At 46.7% G+C, this 24,100-nt stretch overlaps 5 protein-coding genes across 5 annotated transcripts; 2 read left to right on the forward strand and 3 right to left on the reverse strand.

The window, feature by feature from the left end:
- Positions 1 to 615: 615 nt before the first annotated feature.
- Positions 616 to 1,657, reverse strand: PG986_014794 (uncharacterized protein; the record flags this gene model as incomplete). Its single annotated transcript, XM_066851016.1, has 2 exons — positions 616 to 1,284; positions 1,346 to 1,657. 2 exons carry the CDS (start codon positions 1,655 to 1,657, stop codon positions 616 to 618), a joined length of 981 nt encoding a protein of 326 aa, XP_066693254.1.
- Positions 1,658 to 2,056: 399 nt separating this feature from the next.
- Positions 2,057 to 3,065, forward strand: PG986_014795 (phosphoribosylformimino-5-aminoimidazole carboxamide ribotide isomerase; the record flags this gene model as incomplete). The annotated part of the gene is made up of 3 exons (XM_066851017.1): positions 2,057 to 2,356; positions 2,436 to 2,625; positions 2,779 to 3,065. 3 exons carry the CDS (start codon positions 2,057 to 2,059, stop codon positions 3,063 to 3,065), a joined length of 777 nt encoding a protein of 258 aa, XP_066693255.1.
- A 1,094-nt stretch (positions 3,066 to 4,159) lies between these two features.
- On the reverse strand, positions 4,160 to 5,869 carry PG986_014796 (FACT complex subunit pob-3; the record flags this gene model as incomplete). Its single annotated transcript, XM_066851018.1, has 1 exon — positions 4,160 to 5,869. One exon carries the CDS (start codon positions 5,867 to 5,869, stop codon positions 4,160 to 4,162), a length of 1,710 nt encoding a protein of 569 aa, XP_066693256.1.
- An 833-nt stretch (positions 5,870 to 6,702) lies between these two features.
- PG986_014797 (coronin-6) lies at positions 6,703 to 8,895 on the forward strand (the record flags this gene model as incomplete). Its single annotated transcript, XM_066851019.1, is given in 7 exon segments — positions 6,703 to 6,736; positions 6,861 to 6,949; positions 7,023 to 7,165; positions 7,240 to 7,694; positions 7,711 to 7,846; positions 7,912 to 8,026; positions 8,080 to 8,895. 7 exon segments carry the CDS (start codon positions 6,703 to 6,705, stop codon positions 8,893 to 8,895), a joined length of 1,788 nt encoding a protein of 595 aa, XP_066693257.1.
- A 1,398-nt stretch (positions 8,896 to 10,293) lies between these two features.
- Positions 10,294 to 15,212, reverse strand: PG986_014798 (uncharacterized protein; the record flags this gene model as incomplete). The annotated part of the gene is made up of 4 exons (XM_066851020.1): positions 10,294 to 10,752; positions 10,806 to 11,542; positions 11,598 to 15,102; positions 15,195 to 15,212. 4 exons carry the CDS (start codon positions 15,210 to 15,212, stop codon positions 10,294 to 10,296), a joined length of 4,719 nt encoding a protein of 1,572 aa, XP_066693258.1.
- Between the last annotated feature and the right edge of the window lie 8,888 nt (positions 15,213 to 24,100).

Here is a 24,100-nt window from a genome sequence, read left to right on the forward strand (position 1 = left end):
TACTCGGGCTTGGATTTTTTTTACTCTTGCTATATCGGGACTTGTCCTCTCCAACGTGTATTAGAGAGTAAACAAACCAAAAAAAATAAGAGATCAATGAATAACATCCATAAATGCCTTGCCCTCGTGACGCGAAGAAATGTACCTCCTACAACGAGACCTGTATACTCGAGATTATCCATGTACTTTTACATTCCTACTTGAATCACTTTGCTAATGCACATATTTGTGATAATTATACGGGTTTGCGTATGATCCTGAACCTCTTATTGAAGGGAGAGTTCATTCCTTCGCTCACTATCGATTATTGGGTATATACGATTCCGACCACACGCTCGTAGCTGTCTGTCAAAAAGACGCTTTATGTGACAGCGGCGCCACCCTCACGCTCTCATCGATGATCCTTTACCGTCCCTGGCTGACACCTTGACAGACAGAGAGCGCTAGGATAGTAGAGTTCGACTTGACAGCCATTGCTCAATTTAACGGGCGTGCCCGTCCGCCCAACTTTTCCATACTTTGCGGACGCCATTTTAGCCGACGTGCTGTTGTCGCTCAGGCCCATGAACTCGAAAAGATATTGGGGGGCATCATCGTCGAGGTTTTAGTGTCGTTTCAACATTGTCCGAACTCATCTCTCTGCTCATCTCCTCCGCTTCTTGCCACCCCTTTGCCGCCCCTGCTGCTACCGCCGCCCGACCCTTCAATCTCGCGGATATCCTTCTTGCTCAGCTGCAGCAGACCGTTGCGCAGCTTGCCGACGGCGGGCGCATCGACCGCGGCCTCGCGTTTCCGGCTCCCGCCTGCTCCGGCCCCACCGGATGAGGCCTTGGCCTTGGACTTCTTGCCCTTGAGGCCGGTCCAGCCCTCGTGCACGCCGGTCGTGGCGCGCTCGAGCACGATGCCGTTTTCGCGGGCCTCGCGCCGGCGCTTCTCCTCGCGCTTCTCGGCGGCCGCGATGATGCCCTTGCGGTGCGACATGGGCATCTTGGCCTGCTTGTAGATGCTGTCCTTGGACCCCAGGCTCGCGAGCCGCAGGTCCGTCGCCTTGTGCCGGTTGCGGCCCTCGTGTTCCATGGTGCCGGTGGTGCCCTTGGCGTTGGCGCCAAACGTCGAGTCGAACAGGTGCGACTCGGTCAGCAGGCGCTGCAGCGCCATGTCGTCGCGCAGCAGCGTCGTCGCGTCCTCGTCGGCCGCCTTCTTGCTGCTCTGCTTGGCGGGCGCGGCGGCGGCGGGCGCGGGGGAGGGCGCTCGGGACGCGGGAGGAGAGGTAGGCGCGCTCGGCTTTGCGGAGGGTGGGGTCCGAGGAGGTTGGGTGGGCGATGGTGGTGGTGTAGTCTATCACCTCTATTTGTGGTGTCTCTGTTTCTTGCGCTGCTGTTGTGTCTTCGTCGCCTGATAAACCGCCCCATTCATCGTCGTCGTCGTCTTCTGAGTCGCCGTCCTCGTGGTCTGATGCAGATTCTCCATCCTCCTCATCGTCGCCGGACTCGTCCGATCGCTCGTCTTCAACCTCGCCATCCTTCGCATCGGTAGTCGGCGTTATGGGCTCGAATTTCGACTCAAACAACTTCCGGAGCTTCTCTTGCGCAGCTGCGACTCCGGCTGGGTCCTTCTCTTCGCGGCGCGATTTGCGCTTTCCCAGTACCGAGGTCATTTTTATAAAATCGTCAAAGTCGTTAAAATGTGGACATGGTTGGGATTTTAGAATTGGCCAAACAACGGTCTCTTTTCCCGAATGTTTGGTAGTTGGTTAGGATGATGATCTTTTCTGGAATTATTAATTTTTTTTGAAAGGTTCCTTGTAGCCTCGCAATAGCCACACCTGACGCGACGATGCTGGCCAATGAAAGCCTGCAGATAAGAGACCGGTCCCTGACAAGCCACACTTTGCAGGGGGTCTCAGCTGTCGATGCAACCCCGCCTCAGCCTCGGGGAGCTGAAGCTTAAGCAATGAGCTTCATCATAACCCCCACCATGACTTTCTATTGATGATACATCCCGTCACGAATACACACCATACTTTTTCTTCGTACTCCAAAAGGAAGCAACAAACATGACCAAATTCCGGCCCTGCATAGACCTGCACGCGGGCCAGGTCAAGCAGATTGTTGGCGGGACCCTGGACAGCACGACGGACGCGCTGAAGACCAACCATGTGTCGCTGGAGCCCGCGGGCCACTTCGCCCGTCTGTACCGCGACCACGGCCTGAGGGGTGGGCACGTTATCATGCTGGGGCCCAAGAATGACGAGGCCGCTACTGAGGCGCTGGCCGCCTGGCCAGGGGGCCTGCAGGTCGGGGGCGGGATCAACGACGGGAACGCCCGGTTGTGGGTTGAGAAGGGTGCCGAAAAGGTGGGTAATCGGCCGCGACTTCTTTCTGCTTGGACCAGTCGACCTGAACATGGAAGCTGACCGTCTGGTTGCTTAGTAGGTCATAGTCACATCGTACCTCTTCCCTGACGGCAAGTTCAGCCAGGAGCGCCTCGATGCCGTCCTGCGCTCTCTAGACGGCGACAAGCAGAAGCTGGTCATCGACCTCAGCTGTCGCCGGCGCGGCGAGGACCGCTGGTTTGTCGCCATGAACAAGTGGCAGACCATCACGGACATGGAGGTGAACCAAGGTGAGTGAGCCCGGCGCGATATTACGTGTCTCCATTCCCTTACCCCTATCACGGCCACCCAGCTATATTTACCCCTTTCTCAACCCCTTCTATGTGCCCTTTATTTCGCACCTCACCCGGCCCCTGCTGATGGGGGATGGACACGACATGTAGAAACCATCAAACAGCTCGAGCCCTATTGCTCCGAGTTCCTGATCCACGCCGCGGACAACGAGGGCCTGCAGAAGGGCATCGACGAGACCCTGGTCCAGCACCTGGCCGAGTGGTGCAGCATCCCCGTCACGTACGCCGGCGGCGGCCGCCACCTCGAGGACCTGGACCTCGTCGCCAAGTTGAGCGGCGGCAAGGTGGACCTGACGATCGGTAGCGCCCTGGACTGCTTCGGCGGGAGCGGCGTCAAGTTTGATGACTGCGTAGCCTGGAACAACAAGTCGTCCTAGTGAAACCAAATACATCCCTCCGGTGTACCCGAATGGGTTAAGATGCCGCCAGATCATCTGCTTTTGCTATAGTCTTCGGGCTCTACCCCAATTAGGCTGCGAGGAGAGCCAGCCAACTTGGCCACTCTCTTTTTCGAAGGCCTGTGCCAGTTCGATTGCAGAAAACCCGGTCTGGCTCGGATGAAATATACTTGGGGCATCTTTCCATCCATATTGGGGACGTTTCGAGCATACTAGACTGCACACTGGGAGTATGTCCTGGTAGATGGATGAACAAACAATAACAATAAGTAAGAGTGGAAAGCGAAAGCATCGCCGCCGAACGTATCCGTGAAAGGTTCGCCATCGACAGCCATCAACCCAGCGCAATCTCCCCAATTATCCCCAGCTATGTGAGCTGAGCTGGCCTGTAGACAAGCTCCCTCGGCCAGCGAAGGCCACTCAGCTTGGAACTCGTCTGCACGACTGAGACGAGCTATGGTGGTGCATTTGCAGCCGTCGGCCATCGCGGGATACATGCTTGTGCGCTTTCGTCGAAGTGTGCTCAGTTAGGGGGCGGTCTCGGCCACCGGCCCGGTCCGGCCCCTCCTCCGCCGTCACCGCGCGGCATGCTGTCCTGTTGTGAATTTTCCGAACCTCGTTGGGATTCGTCACCGCCGCATATGCGAAAGGGTTGATCCCTTGAAAAAATCAGATTCCAGCCATCTCTCGAGCGTCCAGGACCGCTATTCCATCGACAAGCCACCGCCCAAAGGCTCCGGGCAACAGGTGCCGAAACGGGTTTCCACTCGAATAAACAATCTAAGACAGCAATGGTCACCAGGGTAATCACTGATGCGACTTGCTTTTTGTGGCTGACAGTCAGGTTAGCACATGGAATAAACCGAGAAGAAATGTAGCCAAATGTTTCCCAAGAGCCAAGCAGGCTATGAATTATGCCTAGCTGGTATCTGCAAAAATCCTCGGAGGACGGTGACAACGTAAAAAAAAAAAAAAAAAACCAATCAAAAGCAACCGCCACACTGAACGCCAGCTCTGTGCCTTCCTAGATAGAATACAGTTCATTCCGCGTTTTGTGAGAAGACCATTCTCCCCTATTTCTTAGCCTTCTTCTTGGGCTGCTCCTCTTCCTCCTCCTCTTCGGCATCCTCCATCTCCTCGTCCTCATCCTTCTCGTCGACGTCGCTTTCGCCGTCACCGGAACCGTCGGATTCGTGGTTGGAGTCGAACTCCTCGGCGACGTCGCTTTCGGAGTCGGCGTTGAAGTCCTCGTCCAAGCTTTCCTCGTCCTCATCGGCCGAGCCGCGATCCGCACGGTTGCCAACGACCTCCTCCTCCGAGTCATCCATCATGGCCTCTTCACGGATGGCCGCAGCCAGCATCTTGGCATCCTCGTCGATCTCGTTCTTAACACGCAGGCCCTTGAGCTTGAAGAAGTCCTCAAGTGCCTTAAGATCTTCACGGTTGATGTTGTTGAACTGGTTCGAGCCGGCACCGTTCTTCAGATGAACGGTGATGTCAAATGTGGATAAGGTCGAGACAGCGCCACCAACTCGCGAGAATGTGATGCTAGCCGTGTTTTCGTACGAGATGTAGGTGGCGGGCTTGGGCACGAACATGAACGCCTTCTCCAGACAGTAGAGGAAACCCTCACTAGCCTTGATGAAGCACTTGATGCCGACCTGCTGTCGGTGCGTCTGGAAGTCCTTGGCAGGGGAGAGAATCTTCTTGCCTGCCAGGCCCTTAAAGCAGTAGGTAATGACCTGGTGCAGGGGTTGTTCGTAATGGGCCTGGAGCTTGTCCTTGTATGCCTCCTGGAGCTTGTCGTCCGTAAGGTTGAGGTCGATGGTCACCTCCTCGTCCTTCTTGCACTGCATGACCAAGAAGGGGTAGCGTGTTTGACCCTGGCGCAGGGGAGGGTCCAGACCGATGCAAAGCATGCAGTGAAGCTCATCGGGCTTGGGAAGCACCATGAATTTCTTGATGGCGTCATACTGGATCTTGTAATCGTATGTCTTACCGCGCAAGCGGAAGGAAGACTCGTACATGTCGATGTCGAAACGACCTCTGGGGGTAAGGTGAAGGACCTCGAGGAAGGTGGCAATAGCGTCCCCAGCCGTCTCGCCGATCTCAGCCTTGTCGATAAGGGTCTCGTAGAAGAGGGTGGCGGCGTTCTTCTCCTCCTGATCGACGTCGCTGCCGGCATCCTCTCCCTCAGTCTCCTTGCGAGTCGCTGTTCCGGGAATGTAAAAGCGCATCTCGACCAGCTGATCCTTGCCGGCACCCGACTTCTTGCCACGGCCTCTAGCACCGCCCAGATGACCATTGGTGCCTGTGTCAGCCTGGTCAGAAGCAGCGAATTCAATCGCCACCTCGTTACGACCAGCCAAGTTGGTGTTGGATACCTCGGAGTAGGGAATCTCGAAGTCGGGGCGGTTCTGGACGTTGAAGACCAGCTCGGCCTTGGTGAACTCGGTCTTGCCCCAGTTCCATCCTCTCAGCGCATGTTCCTTGGTCTCGAGGTTTGTGCTGTACCAGTTCTTGAAGACCTTGTCGAGTCGGGACTTGTCCTCCTCTTGGAAACCGTCGAGGTGGATGACTTCAGAGGATCGCTTGAGAATCTTGACTTCGTAGCCCTTAGCGGCGCGACTCCAGTGCGCGCTCGCGATGTCGCCTCGGTCGAGGGTGAAGGTGTTGCCGCCAGCTGAGGGTTTCCAACCCAGACCGTTCTCGGCGAATCTGCATTTGCCGTGCTCTTTGGACAGGTCCAAGTAGATGGTGTCGAAGCTCTCGATGGCGGACATGCTGGGCAGAGCTGTAGGGCTAGAAATGATAGAAAGGGCGGGAAGTGCTGAAATACCAGGCCTTGCGCCACAACCTTGAGAGAGAGAAAAACAATGGCTGGCAAGGAAGGGGAAGGACTTTCAATCAGGCTTGGCAGGCAGTTGTAGAGGGAAAGAACTTGACCTCGCCAGGCTAGAGAAAGTGCTGAGTTAGTTCTGACGGACCAGACGCGACAAGCAGCATGCACCAGACGCCTTCCAGGTAGAGCTAAAAGCTTCCCGCCTTTCCTGCCATGCAGCTTTTCGCGTTAATTGGCCCACGCGATTACCTAAGCCGATGCCTATTCGAGTTGTGCATGTAATGCATTTAATGCTGTAACTTTAGGCGTCACTGATAGGACTCTGGACAGCTGCTGCCCGAGCCCACTAAAAGGCCAGTTTGGCAGCGCTGCAAGTCAACTAAGCTCTAAAGTCAACTAACTGGGTTCACGGGGCCACTGGACCATCCCCATCGGTCTTCTCCAGGGCCCAGGCGATCGACGTCTGGATTCCTTGCTCTGACAGTTGAAAGGTGGTGAGGCGCAGCTGGGCCAGCCTAGTTTCAGGGTTCAAGTTATCCAATTCAGCATACATTGTACCTAGGTTATTGCATCCGCATTTGCATTGGACTGCATTTCATCTTTCTGGAAAGGAGCTTCGCTTCCCCCTCCCCTCTCTCCCCTATACCACATACCACACACTACAGTGAGCCTTTGGGCGCCTTATTCTGTATTCTTTTCATTCTTAATCTGTTTCTTCTCTTGCCTCTCTGTACCATCATACCCCCTTGCCGCTTCCGCGCAACAGCTGTCATCATGTCCGGTCGCTTCGTGCGAGCTTCCAAATATCGTGCGTCTGATTTCTATCTCTCTCTCCCCCTTCGCATCTCCTGTCTCGTTCGTAACCACATGCGACCCGAGAAAGCGAGCAACGACAAGACCCCCCCCATCCTAACAGCTCCTCTCTTGCGCAGGCCACGTCTTTGGCAAGTCCACGCGGAAGGAATTCTGCTATGACAACCTCCGTATCAGTCGCAATGCCTGGGACACCAACTTGATCAAGGTCCGTAGTACCCCCAACAATCTTGCGCTTCTGCTTTGCACGCCCTGCTGACGTGTACGTACCTGTCGTCTAGGCCAACCCCGAGTACCTCTCAGTCAATTGGGAAGCCAGCGGCGGCGGCGCCTTTGCTGTCATTCCTCTGAACGAGAAGGGCAAGGTCCCCGAAATAATCCCCCTATTCCGCGGCCACACTTCGGCCGTCCTCGATACCGACTGGTGCGCACGCGACCACCCCCCAACACCCCCCTTCTTGCGACGGACACGCCCCCTCTCTGACACACAAGCTACAGGAACCCGTTCAATGACCGGATCGTCGCCTCGGCCTCCGACGATGGCAAGGTCATGATATGGGAGGTCCCCCAGGACTTCACCCTCTTCACCGACGCCGAGGAGCCCGCCGACGTCTCCCCTGTGGCCAAGTTCGGCGGCCATTCGCGCAAGGTCGGCCAAGTTCTCTTCAACCCAGCCGCCGAGAACATCCTGGCGTCCGCATCTGGTGACCTGACCATCAAGCTGTGGGATGTTAACGCGGGGTCCGCCTCGCTCAGCCTGAAACACCCCGACATTGTTCAGTCCCTGTCATGGAATGCCTCCGGCTCCATGCTGGTCACTACTTCGCGAGACAAGAAGGTGCGTGTGTGGGATGCTCGACAAGAGAGGCCAGCTTCGGAACATTCAGGCCACGAGGGCGCCAAGAACAGCCGAGTCGTATGGTTGGGCGAACAGAACCGATTTGCTACCACCGGTTTTTCCAAAATGAGCGATCGTCAATTGGCGCTATGGGAACCCGGTACCGCCACCCCCTATCGGGGGCTTCCACACCCTGGACAGCATTTCCGGTGTTTGCATGCCTTTCTGGGACGACAGCTGCCACTGCTTGTACTTGGCTGGCAAGGGGTAAGTCGACTATAGGAACCAAAGCTATCGTAAATGAAGCTCGGCCGGCTAACATAATGCCACAGTGATGGCAACATTCGCTACTTCGAATACGAGAACGACAAATTCGAGTTCTTGTCCGAGTACAAGTCTGGTGACCCCCAAAGAGGTATTGCTTTCTTGCCTAAGCGTGGTGTCAATGTGAGTCTACCTGCCCCTTTTAGAATTCTTGCTCTTGGCTGACCACCTACCAGGTCCACGAGAATGAGGTTATGAGGGGATTCAAGACTGTCAACGATTCGTACATCGAGCCCATTTCGTTCACGGTACCGCGACGCGCCGAAACCTTCCAGTCCGATATCTTTCCCCCGGCGGTCGGCTTGAAGCCTGCGATGAGCACCCAGGAGTGGCTTTCGGGCAAGGAAGCCCTGCCGCCCAAAATCAACTTTGAGGATATCTATGAGGGCAACCCGGTTAGCGAGGTCCCCGCCGATTTCAAGCCTACCCCCGCTCCTGCGCCTGCGCCGGCCGCCAAGCCGGCACCCAAGAAGGAACCCGAGCCGGCACCGGCCCCGGCTGCTGCGCGCTCCCCGCCTCCCTCGATGCGCGATCAGAGCTCGTCCATCGCCGCCATGGCCTCCAAGTATGAAGACGACGATGCCGCCAACGACGACGACGAGACGAGCAGCTTCGAGGAGATTTCCAAGCCGGTTTCGCGGAAACCCGTCTCGCCCACCAAGACGACGTCGGCCCCGCTCCCGAAACCCGCTGCCCTGAAATCCCCCACCCTCACATCTCCGTCCACGTTCAGTCCTACTGCCGCTTCTGCCCCCGCGCCTTCGTCGAGCAACAACAACAACACTTCTACTCCTGCCGGCGTGCAAAACACCCTCACGGAAATCAAGCAGTTGCTCGAGACCCAGACCAAGATGATCACCTCTCAAGGGCAGCAGATCGTCGTTCTGACGGGCGAGGTCGACAGCCTCAAGAAGCGCGTGGGTTCGGGCACCCAGGACCAGAGCGAGCGCATCCGGCAACTGGAGCTCGAGCTCGAGTCGCTCCGTTCGTAAAGAGAACAGAAACAAGAAACAGTAACCCACCCAGTCAGACAACAGAATGGAAGGGACGAACCATGAACAAGCCCTTCAAGCCCATGAAAGAAGAATATACCATAATCATACATGGGTGTTGGAAGGGATGGAGTCGCAGTAGTCGTAGTCGTAGTAGTAGGGTTATTCATGACCGAAGCACCCAACTGAATCTAGATAGCCCGAGTAGTAGTAGTAGTAGTAGTAGTAGTAGAAGTAGCGGGAGGAAGAGGATGGATAGACGGTGTTCTTGTGTATGTGGAAGGATAGGCGGAAGGTGGAAAGTGTGCTGCATTACTTCGTTCTTCTTGTGTATCCTCCCGGCATGCTGGCGTCATGACTATGGTAAAGAAAAGCATGCATGATAGGTTGCGAAAGACAGGCAGGCAGGGCAAGACAAGGCAGAAGAGCTCAATACATGTAGAAGATTATGTTTGTTTATATTCACCAGCCATTGTTACGACTTTGACCTGGCCTTAGTTCATCCATCACAAGATACAAGATAGGGCACATTCACAATCATCATCGGTTGGGCAGAGGTAGGTTGGTGTAAGTATTATGTATAGTGGTGTACTGAAATGCATTTTGTTATACTCGATACACAAGACAACGCACTTATATAAAAACGACTCGCAAATCCAGAAACCGGACCGCTGAACCGTCAAAGGTGACGACGAACTCCGACTCCCCAAGTCCCCCCTGAAAAAAGCAAGACGCACGCACGCACTCAAACACAATGGGATATATGCAAATCCCCTTCAACGCATACACTCTGCCTGAACTGGTGTTCGTTTCTCTCATGCCTTCTTATCTTCGCATCTTCTCATCGCAGTCTTTCTCTTTGATTACATGATGAAAATGAATATTTCGCGCTGCACAACAACGAAAATGCCCGATTCTGTTTCATGCAATATAGTAGATGTGGTGTGCTGATGGTGGTGGTCCTGGTGAGCCGCTGTTAGAAGCTCTCGAGGCCAAAGAACAAGGGAATTTGGCCATGTAAGGACTCTGTACACCACCCCGAAAGTGATCAGAAACACAGATGCAAGCATTCTGATACGGGTTGTTTCGATAGCAAGGGAATAAGGAGGAGACCTGGCGGACCAGCAATCCCAGGAAGACTTGAGTGAACAAGTCTAATAGATTAAAGCTGAAGTGGTAGAAGGGGGCAAAGTCCTGGATCCTTGTCGGATAGGGATCAATGGCACAGGAACCAATGAAGTCATGACGCCGAGTATGTATCATTAAGGTCGTAGGGTCATTAATGGCGTTTGGCGTATTACTTCGTTCCTCATGTTTCCCTCAAGAGCATACCATGATGCTTGGCTCGGAATCGGCCTTGAAGTGTTGTTGTTGCTTTGGGCACAGCCCGTAGCTCTCTCAGGCGTTCATGCTCTTGGATTTGGAGTGGGTTCTGCGGCCCTCAGCCTTCTTGCGGAGTGCCTCTTCCCGCTTAAGGACGAGTTCACACCACTTTCTGCGGTTTCCTCCGTGCATGGTGTCGTCTTCAACGCCTTCGCGGCCGACAACATCGCCCAAGACCTTCATCCAGCCATCCTTGTCTTCAGCCGTGTCGGCGTAGAAGTCGATGACCTCGCCATTGTTGAATCGGACCCGGAAGCCCTCTTCGACGAACATGTAGCCCTCCTCCTCCTCGGCGAAGGCAGAACGACGGCGCTTACCACCCTTGCCGGTGGTATCCGGCTGTGTCAGTTGCCGGCGATCATCAATGATGCGCTTGGCATTGGACAGATTGATGGTCGCCCGAGGTTGACGGGTGGCTTCGTGGTAAGCAGTGAGCTTGGTCCCGACCAGCTTGAAGTAACGGCGACGCCAGTACTGTATGTATGTTAGTTATGCTTCTTCTGGGGCCATGATTCGGTGTAACTTACAGGACAGTCTCCACCCTGTTGACTGAGGTGGCCCTCCCAGTTCCGGCTCAGTCTCTCCTCGCTAGCCTTCAACTCGCGGATAGCCGAGTTCATGCTCTTGGGCATATCCTCGTCGGTAGAGCCCTTGGCGCGAGGTACGAAAAGAAGCTGAACTTCAAGTTTGCCGATCTTGTAAGGGGCACGGCGCACAACGGAGTTGCTGGGTCCGCCACGCTTGCTCTTCACGCTGCTGGCAAAGCCAGCTTCCTCAACAGCCCACTCATTGAAAGCAGCAATCTCGACCATATAAGGTCGACCATAGCAGTGGGTCTCATGCTCCTTGAGACAGACGTAAGAGCGAGCAAAGCTTCCATCATCGGCAGCCAAGGGAGACATAAGGTCCCAGGCGGTAGGCGCAACCTTTCGTTGCCGAGTAGCGGCGTCGCGTTGTGCTTGAACAAAGGCCTCTTCTTCAGCGCGCATGCGAGCTTCCATCTCCTTCCGCTTCTTCGGGCTGGCAAAAACACGAGAAAAGGTCGACGTCTTAGGCTTCGCCATCTTAGTCGGCGAGGCGGGCAAACGCTGGGGCTCTGGTGGCTTCTCGAGCTTCACGTTCAGTGTCAATTGGAACTCGAGATCATTGGGAACAACCAGCTCAAACTCTTGCCCAATAGGGGCATTGCGTGCAAGCTCAAGCCAAGCGGTTGTTACACAGTGAACACCGTTGTCGAGGGTGAGGCTGAACCACGTTCGTTCGTCTGCGTCGCGTTAGTCAAAAGGCTATACTCTTCTCCATATTCAATGGATACATACTTCTGGGCAGAGGAAGGTCGAGATCCTTCACTCCCATGACCTTGACGAAAAGGCGACCGCGCTCTCCACACTCTTCTGTTGCCAGCTCGGGGTGGGCAGCATCTTCCTCGGGCACGTTGTTGAGAGCTGTCGTGGCGTTGCTTTCCTGGCCCGGCATTGGGGGGACTGGGCCGTTCATGCTGGGGGTCGTTCTCTTCCTCGTACTTCGCTGTCGTGGCCTACCATTCCATGGCTCAACCGTCCAGGATTGGGGACGGGCAGTCTGCTTCACAGGTGAGTTGTCAGCAGATCGAGAAGCTTCGCGGGCTTCCTCTGATTGCTTGTCGCTAGCAGTGACGACCTTGGTGTTCTGTCGCATGAGGTATCCTCTCTGTTTACGATTTGTGATGTTAGCATTGAGTTGACTTTCTTCATTTGATAACTTGCGACCAGGTGTGCGACCGGGGGTTCTGTCGGTCGCCACAACCATATTCTGAGTCCTAGACGCTTGTCTAGTAGGACTGTTACTTGCAGCCAGAAACTCGTGCTTAAAGAAATTCTGTTGGAGCTGAACCTTTTGTTGTTCGATGACCCTTTCGAAATCCTGGTCAAGGCTGAGACCCAAGTCAAGATCCAAAGTCAGGCTACGCTTCTTGAAGCTGGGGTGACGGTCGATGAAATCCTCCTCCTCTCCGTTGCCCTCCTCGTTTCCAGCCTTTTCTTCGCCAACTTCCGTCGACAAATGGCTCTTGTGGCGCGAAGGGATAGGCGGGATGATGGGAGGTACCTCGCGGCTCACATGACGACGAGCTTCCCGCATGGCAGCAAGATCTGAGGGTGTGGCCGAAGGTCGGGTCTTGAGTTTGGAGCCTGAAGCGCTCTTGATTGTGGCGACACGCTCTGGAACCTCGGGAGACTCGAGAGGCTCATCCGGCATCTCTTCGTCATCCTCCTCCTCCTCATCTTCGGTGTACTCATCTTCAGAGACAGGATGGTGAATGACCGACTCGGGGGTACCTGGTTCTTCGATCTCTTCTTCTTCTTCTTCGGGCTCTCCCCATCCTGAACCATCATAATCAGCCTTAGATCCCCACCCAGAGCCGTCATAATCAGCCTTCGGCAGTGACTTCTTCACTGGAGTTGTGGAGCGGCGCTGAGAGTCAGCTTTGGCATCAGCCTCAGTCGCGGTGTCGTCTTCTGTCTCATCTTCCGCGTCTTCTGTAACGTGGCTCTCGGTGTAGCTTGAGGCATCGTCATCATCTGTGTCATGGCTTTCGGTGTAAGAAAAGCCATCGTCATCTTGGTCTTGATCTTGCTTGTGATCTTCAGCATGAGTGAGATCATCCATGTCTTGCTTTGGCTTGCGACTCTCCGTGTAGGTAAACGCATCAGCCGCCTTAGGCTTGGGAAGCATGAAGGACTGAAGACTTCTAGTAAATTCAGACTCCTGTTTGTTACCGTTCACCTGGGGAAGGGTGGCACTGAAGTTGGTAATGCCAGAATCGATGCCAGAATCGGCGGCTGGACTGAGCTTCTCGCCTGAGCTGCCTGCACGAGGGGTCATGACCGAGTCCTCGTCATCTTCCTGGTGATGCCGTTGGGCCTCATCAGAATAGTGGCTCTCACTGTCATCGTCCTTGAGAGTATCATCAACCTCGGACTGGTCGTCCTCTGATCTCTGGTAGAGGTCGTAGACATCACTCTTCTCGTCTTCCGTTCCATTCAGGAGCACACTGGATTCGCCATCTTCAGCCACGTCCTCAAGAACCGACTCCTCGATACTATCAATAGGAACATCGGGGTTGAAAGGTAGCTGGCGCTCAGGGCTGGAGGGCGCCGGAGACGAGTTGAAGTGAAAGTCAGAGTCTCGCTCGAAAGCTTTGTTGCCATTAACACGCTGCAGAATGGACTGTCGAGAGATACTGGGAAGCTGGTAGTCCATATCCAGACCAGAGATGTCACCGATGGTGTCGTCCTCTTCGCCTGCCTCATCGCCTGCTTCCGACTCAACGGCCTCCTCGTTGTCGTCTGGTGTGGGGCTCTCGACTCTATCGCGAGGACCTGCACGTCGCATCCGCCGCTCACGTTGCTGCTCTGCGAACGACTTTATGGGATCAGTCGAGATGGCCTTTGGGCTGGTATCTTCAGAGAGCATCATGAGCTTAAGTCGCTCCTCCAAAGACATCTTGGTGTTACCAATGTTTTGCATTTCGGACTTGCTTGTCGCAGCCGGTGGCGGCGTTGGAAGGTCCCGACGGGGGCTTCCTAGCATGCGCTCAGCGGTTGCGGACAGGCCATTTGAGGAGGAGTTTGATTGAGTGCGGACATGACCCATGCCCGGTAGAGGCGGCAACGGGCGGTGTTCACCGCTCGATGCAGTGGAGTCAGTGCGGCCATGGCCATGTTGGGGCCTAGCAGTATCCGCTGGAGAAGGAGCCCCTTCCGGCAGAGGACTGGTTTCGTATCTCTCCTCACAGCTATCCCCACGCCACTCCTCAGGTCCGACGACAGGTGTCTTGTCTGTGTCTTCAAGAGTGGCATCGAAACTATCTTCGTGGAGATCGCCCTCGTCTCGGTAAAGACCATAAGCGTCCTCGTCGTCCTCCTCCTCTTCCGAGTCGTAGCTGCCTTCTCGGGAGTTTGTGCCGATGGAAGACAGATCTGGTGTTGCCATCTCATACTCGTTGATTTGTGGGGGGCCATTGTCGAATGTGACGCTCTTCATGTTCCGATGGAGGGATTTTCCCCAAGGAAGATCGTTGTCTTCCAGTGCGGACTCACCAAAGTAGTCGGCCGGTTGTGAGTCGTGACTGCTCTTAAAGCGATGGTTGGAAAGTGAAGACTTCATAGGAGAGACCTGGTCCTTGCTGGGACTGCGGGGGCTCAGAGGTGTCGGGCTATTAATGGTCTTGGGACTGACGATGGACCTCCCCGGGCTATAAAGAGGAATGCTCGACTGGCTGTCACTACGGCCATGGCTTGAGCGAAAACCGCCTGCTGGGTTGCTAACATAGGCACTGTTTGATACCTTGGCGAGAGGTCGCTCTATAGTGGGTATCCGTGTCGGGTCATACTCCTGTTTCTGCTCCCGTGCGAACATGGTACTGTTCTTGACACGGGAGGCCTTCTGCAGGCGCTCAATAGAGGAGCGCCGGGTAGGGGACGGTGAGCCTCCGCCATAAAGATCATTCTCTTGGGTATTGCGGCTCTGCCAGAAGAGGCGAGGAGAACTAGTGTTGTCTAGCGGTGAGGACTGGAATGGTGATGAATCGGTGTTGAGGCCCATCTTCTGCGAAAGCGCCACTTGTGTCAGCGTGGGATATTTCTCCGAGTGGTTGACTGGAGGGATAACTGGTGCTGCTTTGCTTTGGCTGCGACCACATACCTTGGTTGTCTGGTTCCAACTGGGCGAATTGCGTCTCTTCTCACCGACAGAAATCTCAGATAAGGGACGCGGGAGGCCGCTCTTGTTGGGCGTCGTGGAAGGTGTGCCTGAGCCCTTGGAGATGCGCAGTGGTTGTGTAATCTGGTGGAGAGGGTTCCTGTCAACAAACGGAGACTTTTTGGGTGGTGGCCGAACGCGGCAAGCGCCGGTGGTAATAAGTAATAAGTACTCACTGCTTCTTCAGTAGCCATCTTGCTTGTTTTTCGTACAATAAATTAAAGGTGGATCATTTCCTTCGAGGAAGTATACACAGGGGAAAAGATGTTAAGCGGCGAATGCGCTGCGCTATTGGGTGCTGGTGTCGCCTGCTCGGCTGTTGGTGTGCCAGCAGCGCTCGAGGGCTTTGTTTTGATATGGACGGACCACTGGGGTCTTATTGGTTTGGTTGGTCTTGTCAAAAGAGCGCCGCAGCCAGTGGAATGCAATTGGCGACGCGCTGCGGTGTGAAGAAATGGGCAGGTAGTGAGAGGAAAACTCTTGGTTTTCGGGCTCCCCTTAAAAAAAGACGAAATCGCAGTGGAATGAATTGATGCGACACGGAAGGCGGGACAGTTGGTTGTAGCCAGACACCAGCTCTTCACAGCATTTGTTGACGTTGACGTAGTGAGAGAATGGAAGGTCAAAGGAGGAAGGTTGGGTTACAGCGGTTGGGCGGTAACGGAGTTCTTTGGGACAGGCTATATCGCTGAAATCGAATATGGACGGAACCCGAAATGGAGATGCTTTCCTTGCCAACTCAGAGGAAGCAGAGGATGGGGATGAACAATAGGAGGAACGGCGAACGTAAAGGCATCGAAGCGGTCTGCGCAGCACCGGTTGGGTAGATATTATTATTTGCGAAGCGGTGGTGAGCACTTGGGCTTGGGCTTGGGTCAAGGTAACGAAAGCGGCGGGATGTCACAGGAAACGGGCGGTGATTGGCCGGGGAGCTGTTGCGATGTAAACAGAGGAGCTACTGCCCCAAGCTTCCCCACCAAATCCACCCGCTTCCACCAAGCTCGACTGCTTTATGCGGCCGTTGCCATACCAATTACGCCGACGGTGTAGGGATCCTGCGAGCAGCTGGCTCATCATAGGCTTGCCGGCACCACTCCATGGCCAGACTCCCAGCGACTCCTAGGCCTCCTTGGCCTCCTAGCCACTGCTAGCGACGACAGCAGAGACACAGCGGCTACGCACTCCGGAGAATTGCTTGCGAGCCGGCTTCCTACTGCACGTCGCTGCGCTCTCTAAGCCCCTCTGAGCCTAGGGATTGCCCAGTGGACTGTTCCTCGACAACGGTCCTCTCCCCTCATTCGCCCTTGGAGGGCTGGCCTACCTTTTCTCGCATTGCCCGACATATTAATCTATACACCCATATGGCTAGCAGTGCTGCGGGCGGGCAGCCATTCATTCTCGTTCATTGTTGTGTGCTGGCGGGCTCTGGTCCAGTTTTGATATTCCCCATTCTGCCTGTCCTGTGCTTCGCTAGCAACAATAGCGCGCGCACAGCTGGTTTGCCTGTGTTTTGGCGACCACTCGCCATCTCCATATGCCGTTTCTAGTGCTCTTCCATCTCCTCTCCAATGCATCAATTCCCAACCGACCTACTATTCATAGTCCTAGGGCGATGTGACCAGCAGAGTATCGAGATTCCCTTACATTAGACTAGATGGCTAGCCTTCCGGCGCTCCACCGGCTGCGTCAAGCTCGTCTTTTCTGATGCAGTCTAACGCACGTAATAAGCATTGTGGCCAGTTTTGAGCAGGCGAGTCCACCGCTGCCGCGTCCCGTCTGTGTGTCTATTCTTGTTTCGTCCCCCCTCACCTCTTCTCGTATCCACCCAATCCAAACAAGGAAAAAGGAACGAGGTGCGAAAACCTGCATTTTCCTCCTTTGTTGACTTCCAATGCTGACTGGACCAAGCCGAGAAGAGAAGAAAACGAGGAAAAAGCACACAACTGGCTGGCTCTGCCGTGCTTAAGTCCAAATCCGATCCGTCGAGAAGTGGCAGATACCATGCCCGGTAGATAGTTCAGACGAGTCTCACATTTGGGGGAGAAATGTTTTTCATTATTCGACGGACCAACTTATTCGGATCAAAACATCCATTGATTGCTCCCTACCAACTATCCATTGTCGGTAGCGACATGCGTACATACGGGGTGTTGTTGGTGGAAAGGTGCATTAGGTCCCGCGACACATGCACGGACAAGACGTCATCCTGAATTATTGGTTCGGCCGTCTGTGTGTGCATGATAGTCTGCATATCACGAACCTGCAATTCAACTTTCGATCCCATATCATCTCCTCTGGCTTTCGGGTCCCTCTCGAGGGCCCTGAGAGAACCCGCAGCAGATGAGGCGTTCGCGCTCTACAGAGTCTGCAGTGTTGACAACTTGTCAGTGATCGACCCTGCATCTGCTACGGCGGACGGTCAGACTTGGTATAAGGAGAGCCAGTCGTTCTTTCGAGGGATGGATGCAACATTTCTTCTTTTGTTTTATTATTCTCTTTTTTTCTTCTCTCTTCTGTGCCCCGCAAGCCTTGGCCCGTTCCATCTCACTGCCCTATTTTGGATATGAATGATAAGTTACACGGTTCTGACTGGCTTGGTGCAAGTCGGTGGGTGTGACCAATCCATATTAGACACCCCCAATTGTAACAACATGCCTCTTGCTAGTAGTACCAGATGTGCCCTTCTGCAGCCTATATAGCCCCTAATTCTCTAATCAGATAGCCACACGAAGACAAGGCAAACAAGGCTCCCGTCGATTGGTGGTTCTTAAGTAGCAGTCACGACTGCTAATGCTAAGCCCCGACGTCCGCCTTTCCCAACGAGCTAAAATATACTCTCCTCTGCTCTAGTTTAACATGCTCTCTATATATCTCCTTAGAATAAGGTTTAAGGGTTTCTATGAGTTTATAACTATAAATCTTAGGAATTATATTATAGTTACAGTAATTCGGGAGGTAAGGCTATAAATTATTACTTTATTATAGAAAACCGAAAAAAATACGGAAAGAAAGAAAAGGTTTAACCTTACCGGAACGATTTCTTTATTTAAATAAATAAGGAAAAGTTAAGTAGCGCTTAAGTTATTTTTATACGCTTTACTTTATTTTAATTAATAAAGCTATTAAAAGCTTATTCTTAAAATACGTTATAATATTACCCCTTTCTTTAAAATAGCTCGTTTTAAAATATATTAAGTAAAAAATTAATATTATAACTATTTAAACTTAACGTGGTTTACTATTACACGACGTATATTACTTAGCGATACACTTTAATTTAATTTTAATATAATTAAACTTTAACGAGTAATACTTTTATAATTATAATACTTAATTAATCCTAAAAAAATTAAATAGTTTTAATAATTTAAACAATACGAAACGAACCGAATTAAATAAATTAAAGAATAATAATAAAAGCTTATAATATACCCGAATTAATTTTACGTTATCAAATTTACGGCTAAACTTTAAAACGCGAAATCTAATTAAAACGATATAAAATAAATTTAATCAAAAAGAGGTATTTCGTAAATATATAATTAATTTAAATATTTAAAAGATACCTCTTAATTTCGTTTATATAGAAAATATAGCTAATTTTTTTACCGCGTCGCGTAACGACGACCGCGTTAATAAGTATTAAATTAAGCACTTTATTAACTATAATCTAAACTTAAAAACTAAAATAAATCGTCGGTATAATTATTAAAGGGTTTTTTATAAAGATTTTAAAATTATTTTTACTTAATTTACGTTAATTATAAATATAAAAGTAAAATATAGGATCGTTAATAAAGATATTTAAAATTTTAACGAAACCGGTTTTATAATAAGTATAATCGGGTTAATATTTATCGTAATACGCGCTAAACGGCGTAAAAAAATAAAATCGGTTTAGCTTAATAATCGAGAATAGGTAACGGCGATTAAATATATTAATTTATAAGGCTAATATATTTTACCGTTTTTAATCATTTAAAGTTAATATTACTTTACGAATTAATCCTACGAAACCGATTTATTAAGCGATTAAGTAATTAAGTCGATTTTTAATAATTAAATTAATAACGAAACAGGCTTAAATTAAATTAAATACTTTAATAAATATATTAAATTATAAATAAAGGGTCGCTACCGCCTTTTAACTCTTAACGGCTACGAGAGCTATATTTCGGCTGAATTTAAAGTATATTATTAGGATAACGATATTATTACTATTAATATACCCCCCTATTTATCGTACTTACTTTAACTTTTCGATATAGTACTTTATTTATTTTTAAAGTATATTTATTCGAAAAAAATCGAGCTATTTATTAAAGCTTTTATAAATTATATTATTAAGCTCGAGTTCTTTATTACTTTTGAAGCTATATATTTTATTATTTTTATAAAAATTAATATTAAATTTAAATTCAGCGTATTTAATTTAATACCTTATAATTTTAACGAGGTAATTAATAAATTAAATATATGTCTCCGAACGCCTATAATTAACTTATCCCGTTTAAGGACGGTTAATACCTACGACCTTTAAACACCGTTTAACCCTTAATAAATAATTAAATACTTTATTTATATTAAAAGAGGGTATTTATTTATTAAAGAAGCTCTTTAACGCCGATTTTAAATATAGTAAATTAAATAACGAAGGGTATAATTAAAATAGCTTATAAAATAACCCTTATACGTAATAAAATATATATATTAAAAAGAGGCTAATTTAACATTTTTTAAGCGCCGGAGAACTAAAAAATCGCGAGTTTAACTTAGAGAAGCCTTTATTATTAAGGAATTTTAATAGCTATAGGACGAAAAAGTAAAAAGGAAACGTTTAGCGCCTGATAAAAATAAAAATAAGGGTTCGTTAAAACGGAGGGCGACCGATAAAAGGCGTTATAGTATTTACGGCGAAATAAATTATAATACGTAAATATATAAAAAAAATGTGAAATTAAGCGAGGAATCGAATAACGAGTAATTTTAATTAATTTTAAACGTTATAATTAAATTAATTTATATAAAAAAGTCGAGAAATAAAAAAAGTATATCGCTAAGTAATATATATCACGTAGTAATAAACTATGTTATAGATTTTAATAAGCTTATTAAATTCCGTTATAAATAATTAAGCTTAATTTTTACACGAGCGCAATAAAAAAACTAAATCGAAAAATTAAAAATAATCTATAAAGTGGCATTAAAACTATATCGACGCTCGCGCGCGTATATCTTATATGTTTATAGTTAAATAATATTAAAAATAAAATACTAATTCCGGTTTAAAACGAAATAATTACGAAGTAATTAAAAAAAATTTAGATTTAAACGAAACTAATAATCCGGAGCTTCGTTAATAAAAACGCTATAATTAATTTATAATTAAAAAAGCTTATTAACTCCTACGTTAAAATTTAAAATAATTTCATAAATATTTATTATCCTTAAAAAACTAAATAAATTAACGTTTCGATAAAAAACGTACACACTACTTTTTAAAAAACTCTTTTTATTTCTACGTTAAAATATTATAAATCATTATAATAACCTCTCGAATCGGCGTAATAATATAATTAACTTTATGAAATAATAATAAAAAGTCCTCCCCGCTTTTATAAAAAACGAAAAACTTTATAACCGGATTAAATTAACCTTAAAAAAACGGTTTCGAAACGAGAAAAACGCTACCGAATTTTTAAAAAAAGCCTTAAATAACGTAAAATAAACCTTTTTAAAGCTCGGTAAAATATTACTACCTTACCGTTCTACCCGCACAATATATAACCTTTACTCGATAATACCGCGAATCGTTTTAATTTAAACTAAGTTACTTATTACCGATATAAAAAAAAACTATTACGCTAATAAATATACAGCCTTAAATATAGTATTAATATAGTATATATTAAGAAATAACTATAGGTTTTAAATAAAAAAATACTTTCCCTAACTATTAATTTAATTATAAAAATATTTAAAACTTTACGAACCTTTATTACGATCGTTACCTTATTATCGCGCTTTACCCCGATTTATACGTTCGTCGATTTAAATATTTATTTAAAAATAAATATAATTAACTATATTTTCGCTGAAAAAACTAAATTATTTCGTACCCTATTCCGCGTAGTATTAATTATATCGATTAATAAACTATATATTTCTATATATATATAACGAACGCTATTTAGGTTTTAAAGGAAACCTAGTAAAACGTACTGGGGTTTATATTTAATAATACGAGAGAGTATTTAAACGTGCGATAGAAGTTTGCTTTTATCGATATAATGTATAATAGCCGTAAGAATAAGGTGATTAAAGTGCGTAGATTTAAGGGGATTTATAATAAGGTCGTTAAGGCTATTTATTTTATTAATAGGTTAAATTAATGTTTAAATTAATTATTAAAGTAGAGAGTATTTATATAAAATATATAGGGAATATTTATCGTTATATATTTAATTTCTCCTTTATTAATTTCTTTAAATTTCGGGGATTTCGCAGTTTTCGCGAAATCTTATCGAGCTAGCTTTTTAGCTCTTATTGCGATCCCGAGAGTCGTTACGTTTATTTTATTTTTACGTAATTAATATTATTTTATTATAATTTATTCTTTTTTAGTTATATAGTTCGTATTATTTAATTCGTGCTATCCCGTTTATATTATTAGTTATCGTCGTAATTAGCCTCGTTAATTAATAGGGTTATAATAATTAATAGGGTTTCGTTAATTAATAGGGCTTCGTTAATTAATAGGGCTTTAAATTATATTAAGTTTTTATATAGAGGTTCGAGGTATTATAAGACCGTGCTGTAAAATAGGTTCTAAGCCGTATAACTAGGTTAAATCGTAATATTATCCCCTTTTTTTTATTTATTTTATCCTTAAAATAGTTTAGTCGCTATAAGTACTTACGGGTTACTATTATATTAAAATTTTATAAGTTTTTTTCTTTTTTTTACTTTTATTGTAATATGTGTTTATTATATCGTTTAATTATATTAAGAAACGTTATGCATTTAAGTAATTTAAAACGGAAAAATCTCGTATTTATAATTTTTTTATTTAGGTTATTTTTTAAAGTTTTATCGAGATACCGAACGGTTATTTTTATTATATTCGTCGTAGTTTTACTTATCGGTCCTTACTAAATAATTCTTTTCGGTGTAATGAGTGCGTTTCTAATTATTAATTTAAGTGTAATATAGGCTTTTTGGTTAAAGTATTAATAAACGCCGCTTTTTAATATTTAAAGTTAAAGGCCGAGATCGAGGAAGTCGAGGAACGTTATCGTGAGATAAATACGAAAATATAGCGTTTTTAGAAATAAAAAAAGCTATAGTTTAAGAAAATAATGCGTGCCGTTTAACGAAGTTTAAATTCCGTCGAAGAATTAAAATATGTAAAACGAGAGGAAGCGGAGGAAGAGGCTTATTATAAAGCTATATTCGAACCGGTTTTTAGAGAAGTTTCGATATTACCTTCCGATTTTTTATTCGATTAAAACGCCGTATATTTTAACGTATTATTAAAGCCGTCGTTATTAGCGGAGTTCGAGGTCGTTTTTTAAACTATTAAAGCTTTTTAGCGGCGTTACTTAAGTGTTTTTTAAGTTCTTAGGTATTATTTTTTATTAGGTAACCTTTTTACTTAATAAAGTATTTTTATCCCTTTTTAATTTATTTCTTATCGAAGATCGTTTTAATTTTATATTCGTGCTAATTTATTTCGGTTTTTAACTATGTTTCGATTTTCGTATTTTTAAAGGCTAATTCGAGTAATAAAATATAAAATATAGAGTGTATCCGTATTATTTTAAGTAACGATAATCGATAGTTAGTTTTTAAAATAATTTCTGCGATTTTAAATGGTTCGACTTTTTTAAAGTTTAGTTTTTCGCTTAGTCGCTTAGTTTTAATGTTTCGTCGTAAAAGGTAAACTTTTTTTCTTTTTTTAAGGTTAATTCCTTTAATTTAGTTTAGTCGGCGTATTATTTTATTCGTTATTAAAGGAAAGTAAGGTTTTATTATAATACTATTTATAGTTTCTTTAATTTTTCGATTTATCTAGTCGCGATAAGTGCTAGTTTTTTTTAGGGGTATTTTAATAATTTCTAGGTTATACCCGTAGTTTACCTGAAATAGTAATATACGAATAGCCTCGTTATTTACGCTATTATAGGCGAATTATATTATAAATAATAATTATACCCAGTTATTTTATTTATAATTAATATAATAATATAAATATTGTTTTAATGTTTAATTTATTCGTTCGGTTTATTTATTCGTTTAAGGGTAGTAAATTATAAATAGTTTATATTTCACGCCGAGTTACACTATTAATAATTTTTAAAACTTAGCGGTAAATAATTTATTTTAGTCGAAAATAATTGTTTTAAGTAGCTTATACTAGTTAATAATTATTTATAAAAATATATAAGCTAAGTTATTAATATTACTAGACTTTTTATACGGTAAAAAATAAATATACTTCGTAAGTTTATTCGTGATTACTAAAATATTATTATAATTAATTTTAGTTAAAAGTTCCTTTAATAGGGGTAGCTTAATTACGAAATCGAGTGCGATTATTTTTTATATTTTATTTAATAATAGAATTAATTATAATTCCTTATAAGGTCGATATTTAACGGCTTTAGCCTTATTATAAAGATTATATTCATTAATTATTTTAATTACGATTAATTTAAGGTTTTTATAGTTAAATTACGTAGTGATTCATTTTTAAGTTTTAAATACTTTTTAGTGTCCGTGCGCGGGGTATTCGTAAAAATTTTTAATAAAGTTTTCACGGTATTACTTAAAGATATAGATTTTATTTCGATAAAAAACGAGGTTATTTTATTTCTCGGGGTAATCCCTGGTATAATTAGTAAAATCCGGGGCTTAATTTAATTATCGGAATTTAGAGATTTAATCGTTATTATATTATACGGAACTTATAATATTTAATTATCGTAACGGCGTAAGGTTACCGTTTTAATTATAGGTTAAAATAGTTCGTGTTTTAAGTGGGACCTTTTTTTAGTGGTTTAGTCGTCGGCTTAGTGCGTCG

The sequence above is a fragment of the Apiospora aurea genome (assembly GCF_038362705.1).
Source record: "Apiospora aurea strain CBS 24483 chromosome Unknown utg000010l_segment0_segment0, whole genome shotgun sequence".
NCBI classification, from domain to species: Eukaryota; Fungi; Ascomycota; class Sordariomycetes; order Amphisphaeriales; family Apiosporaceae; genus Apiospora; species Apiospora aurea.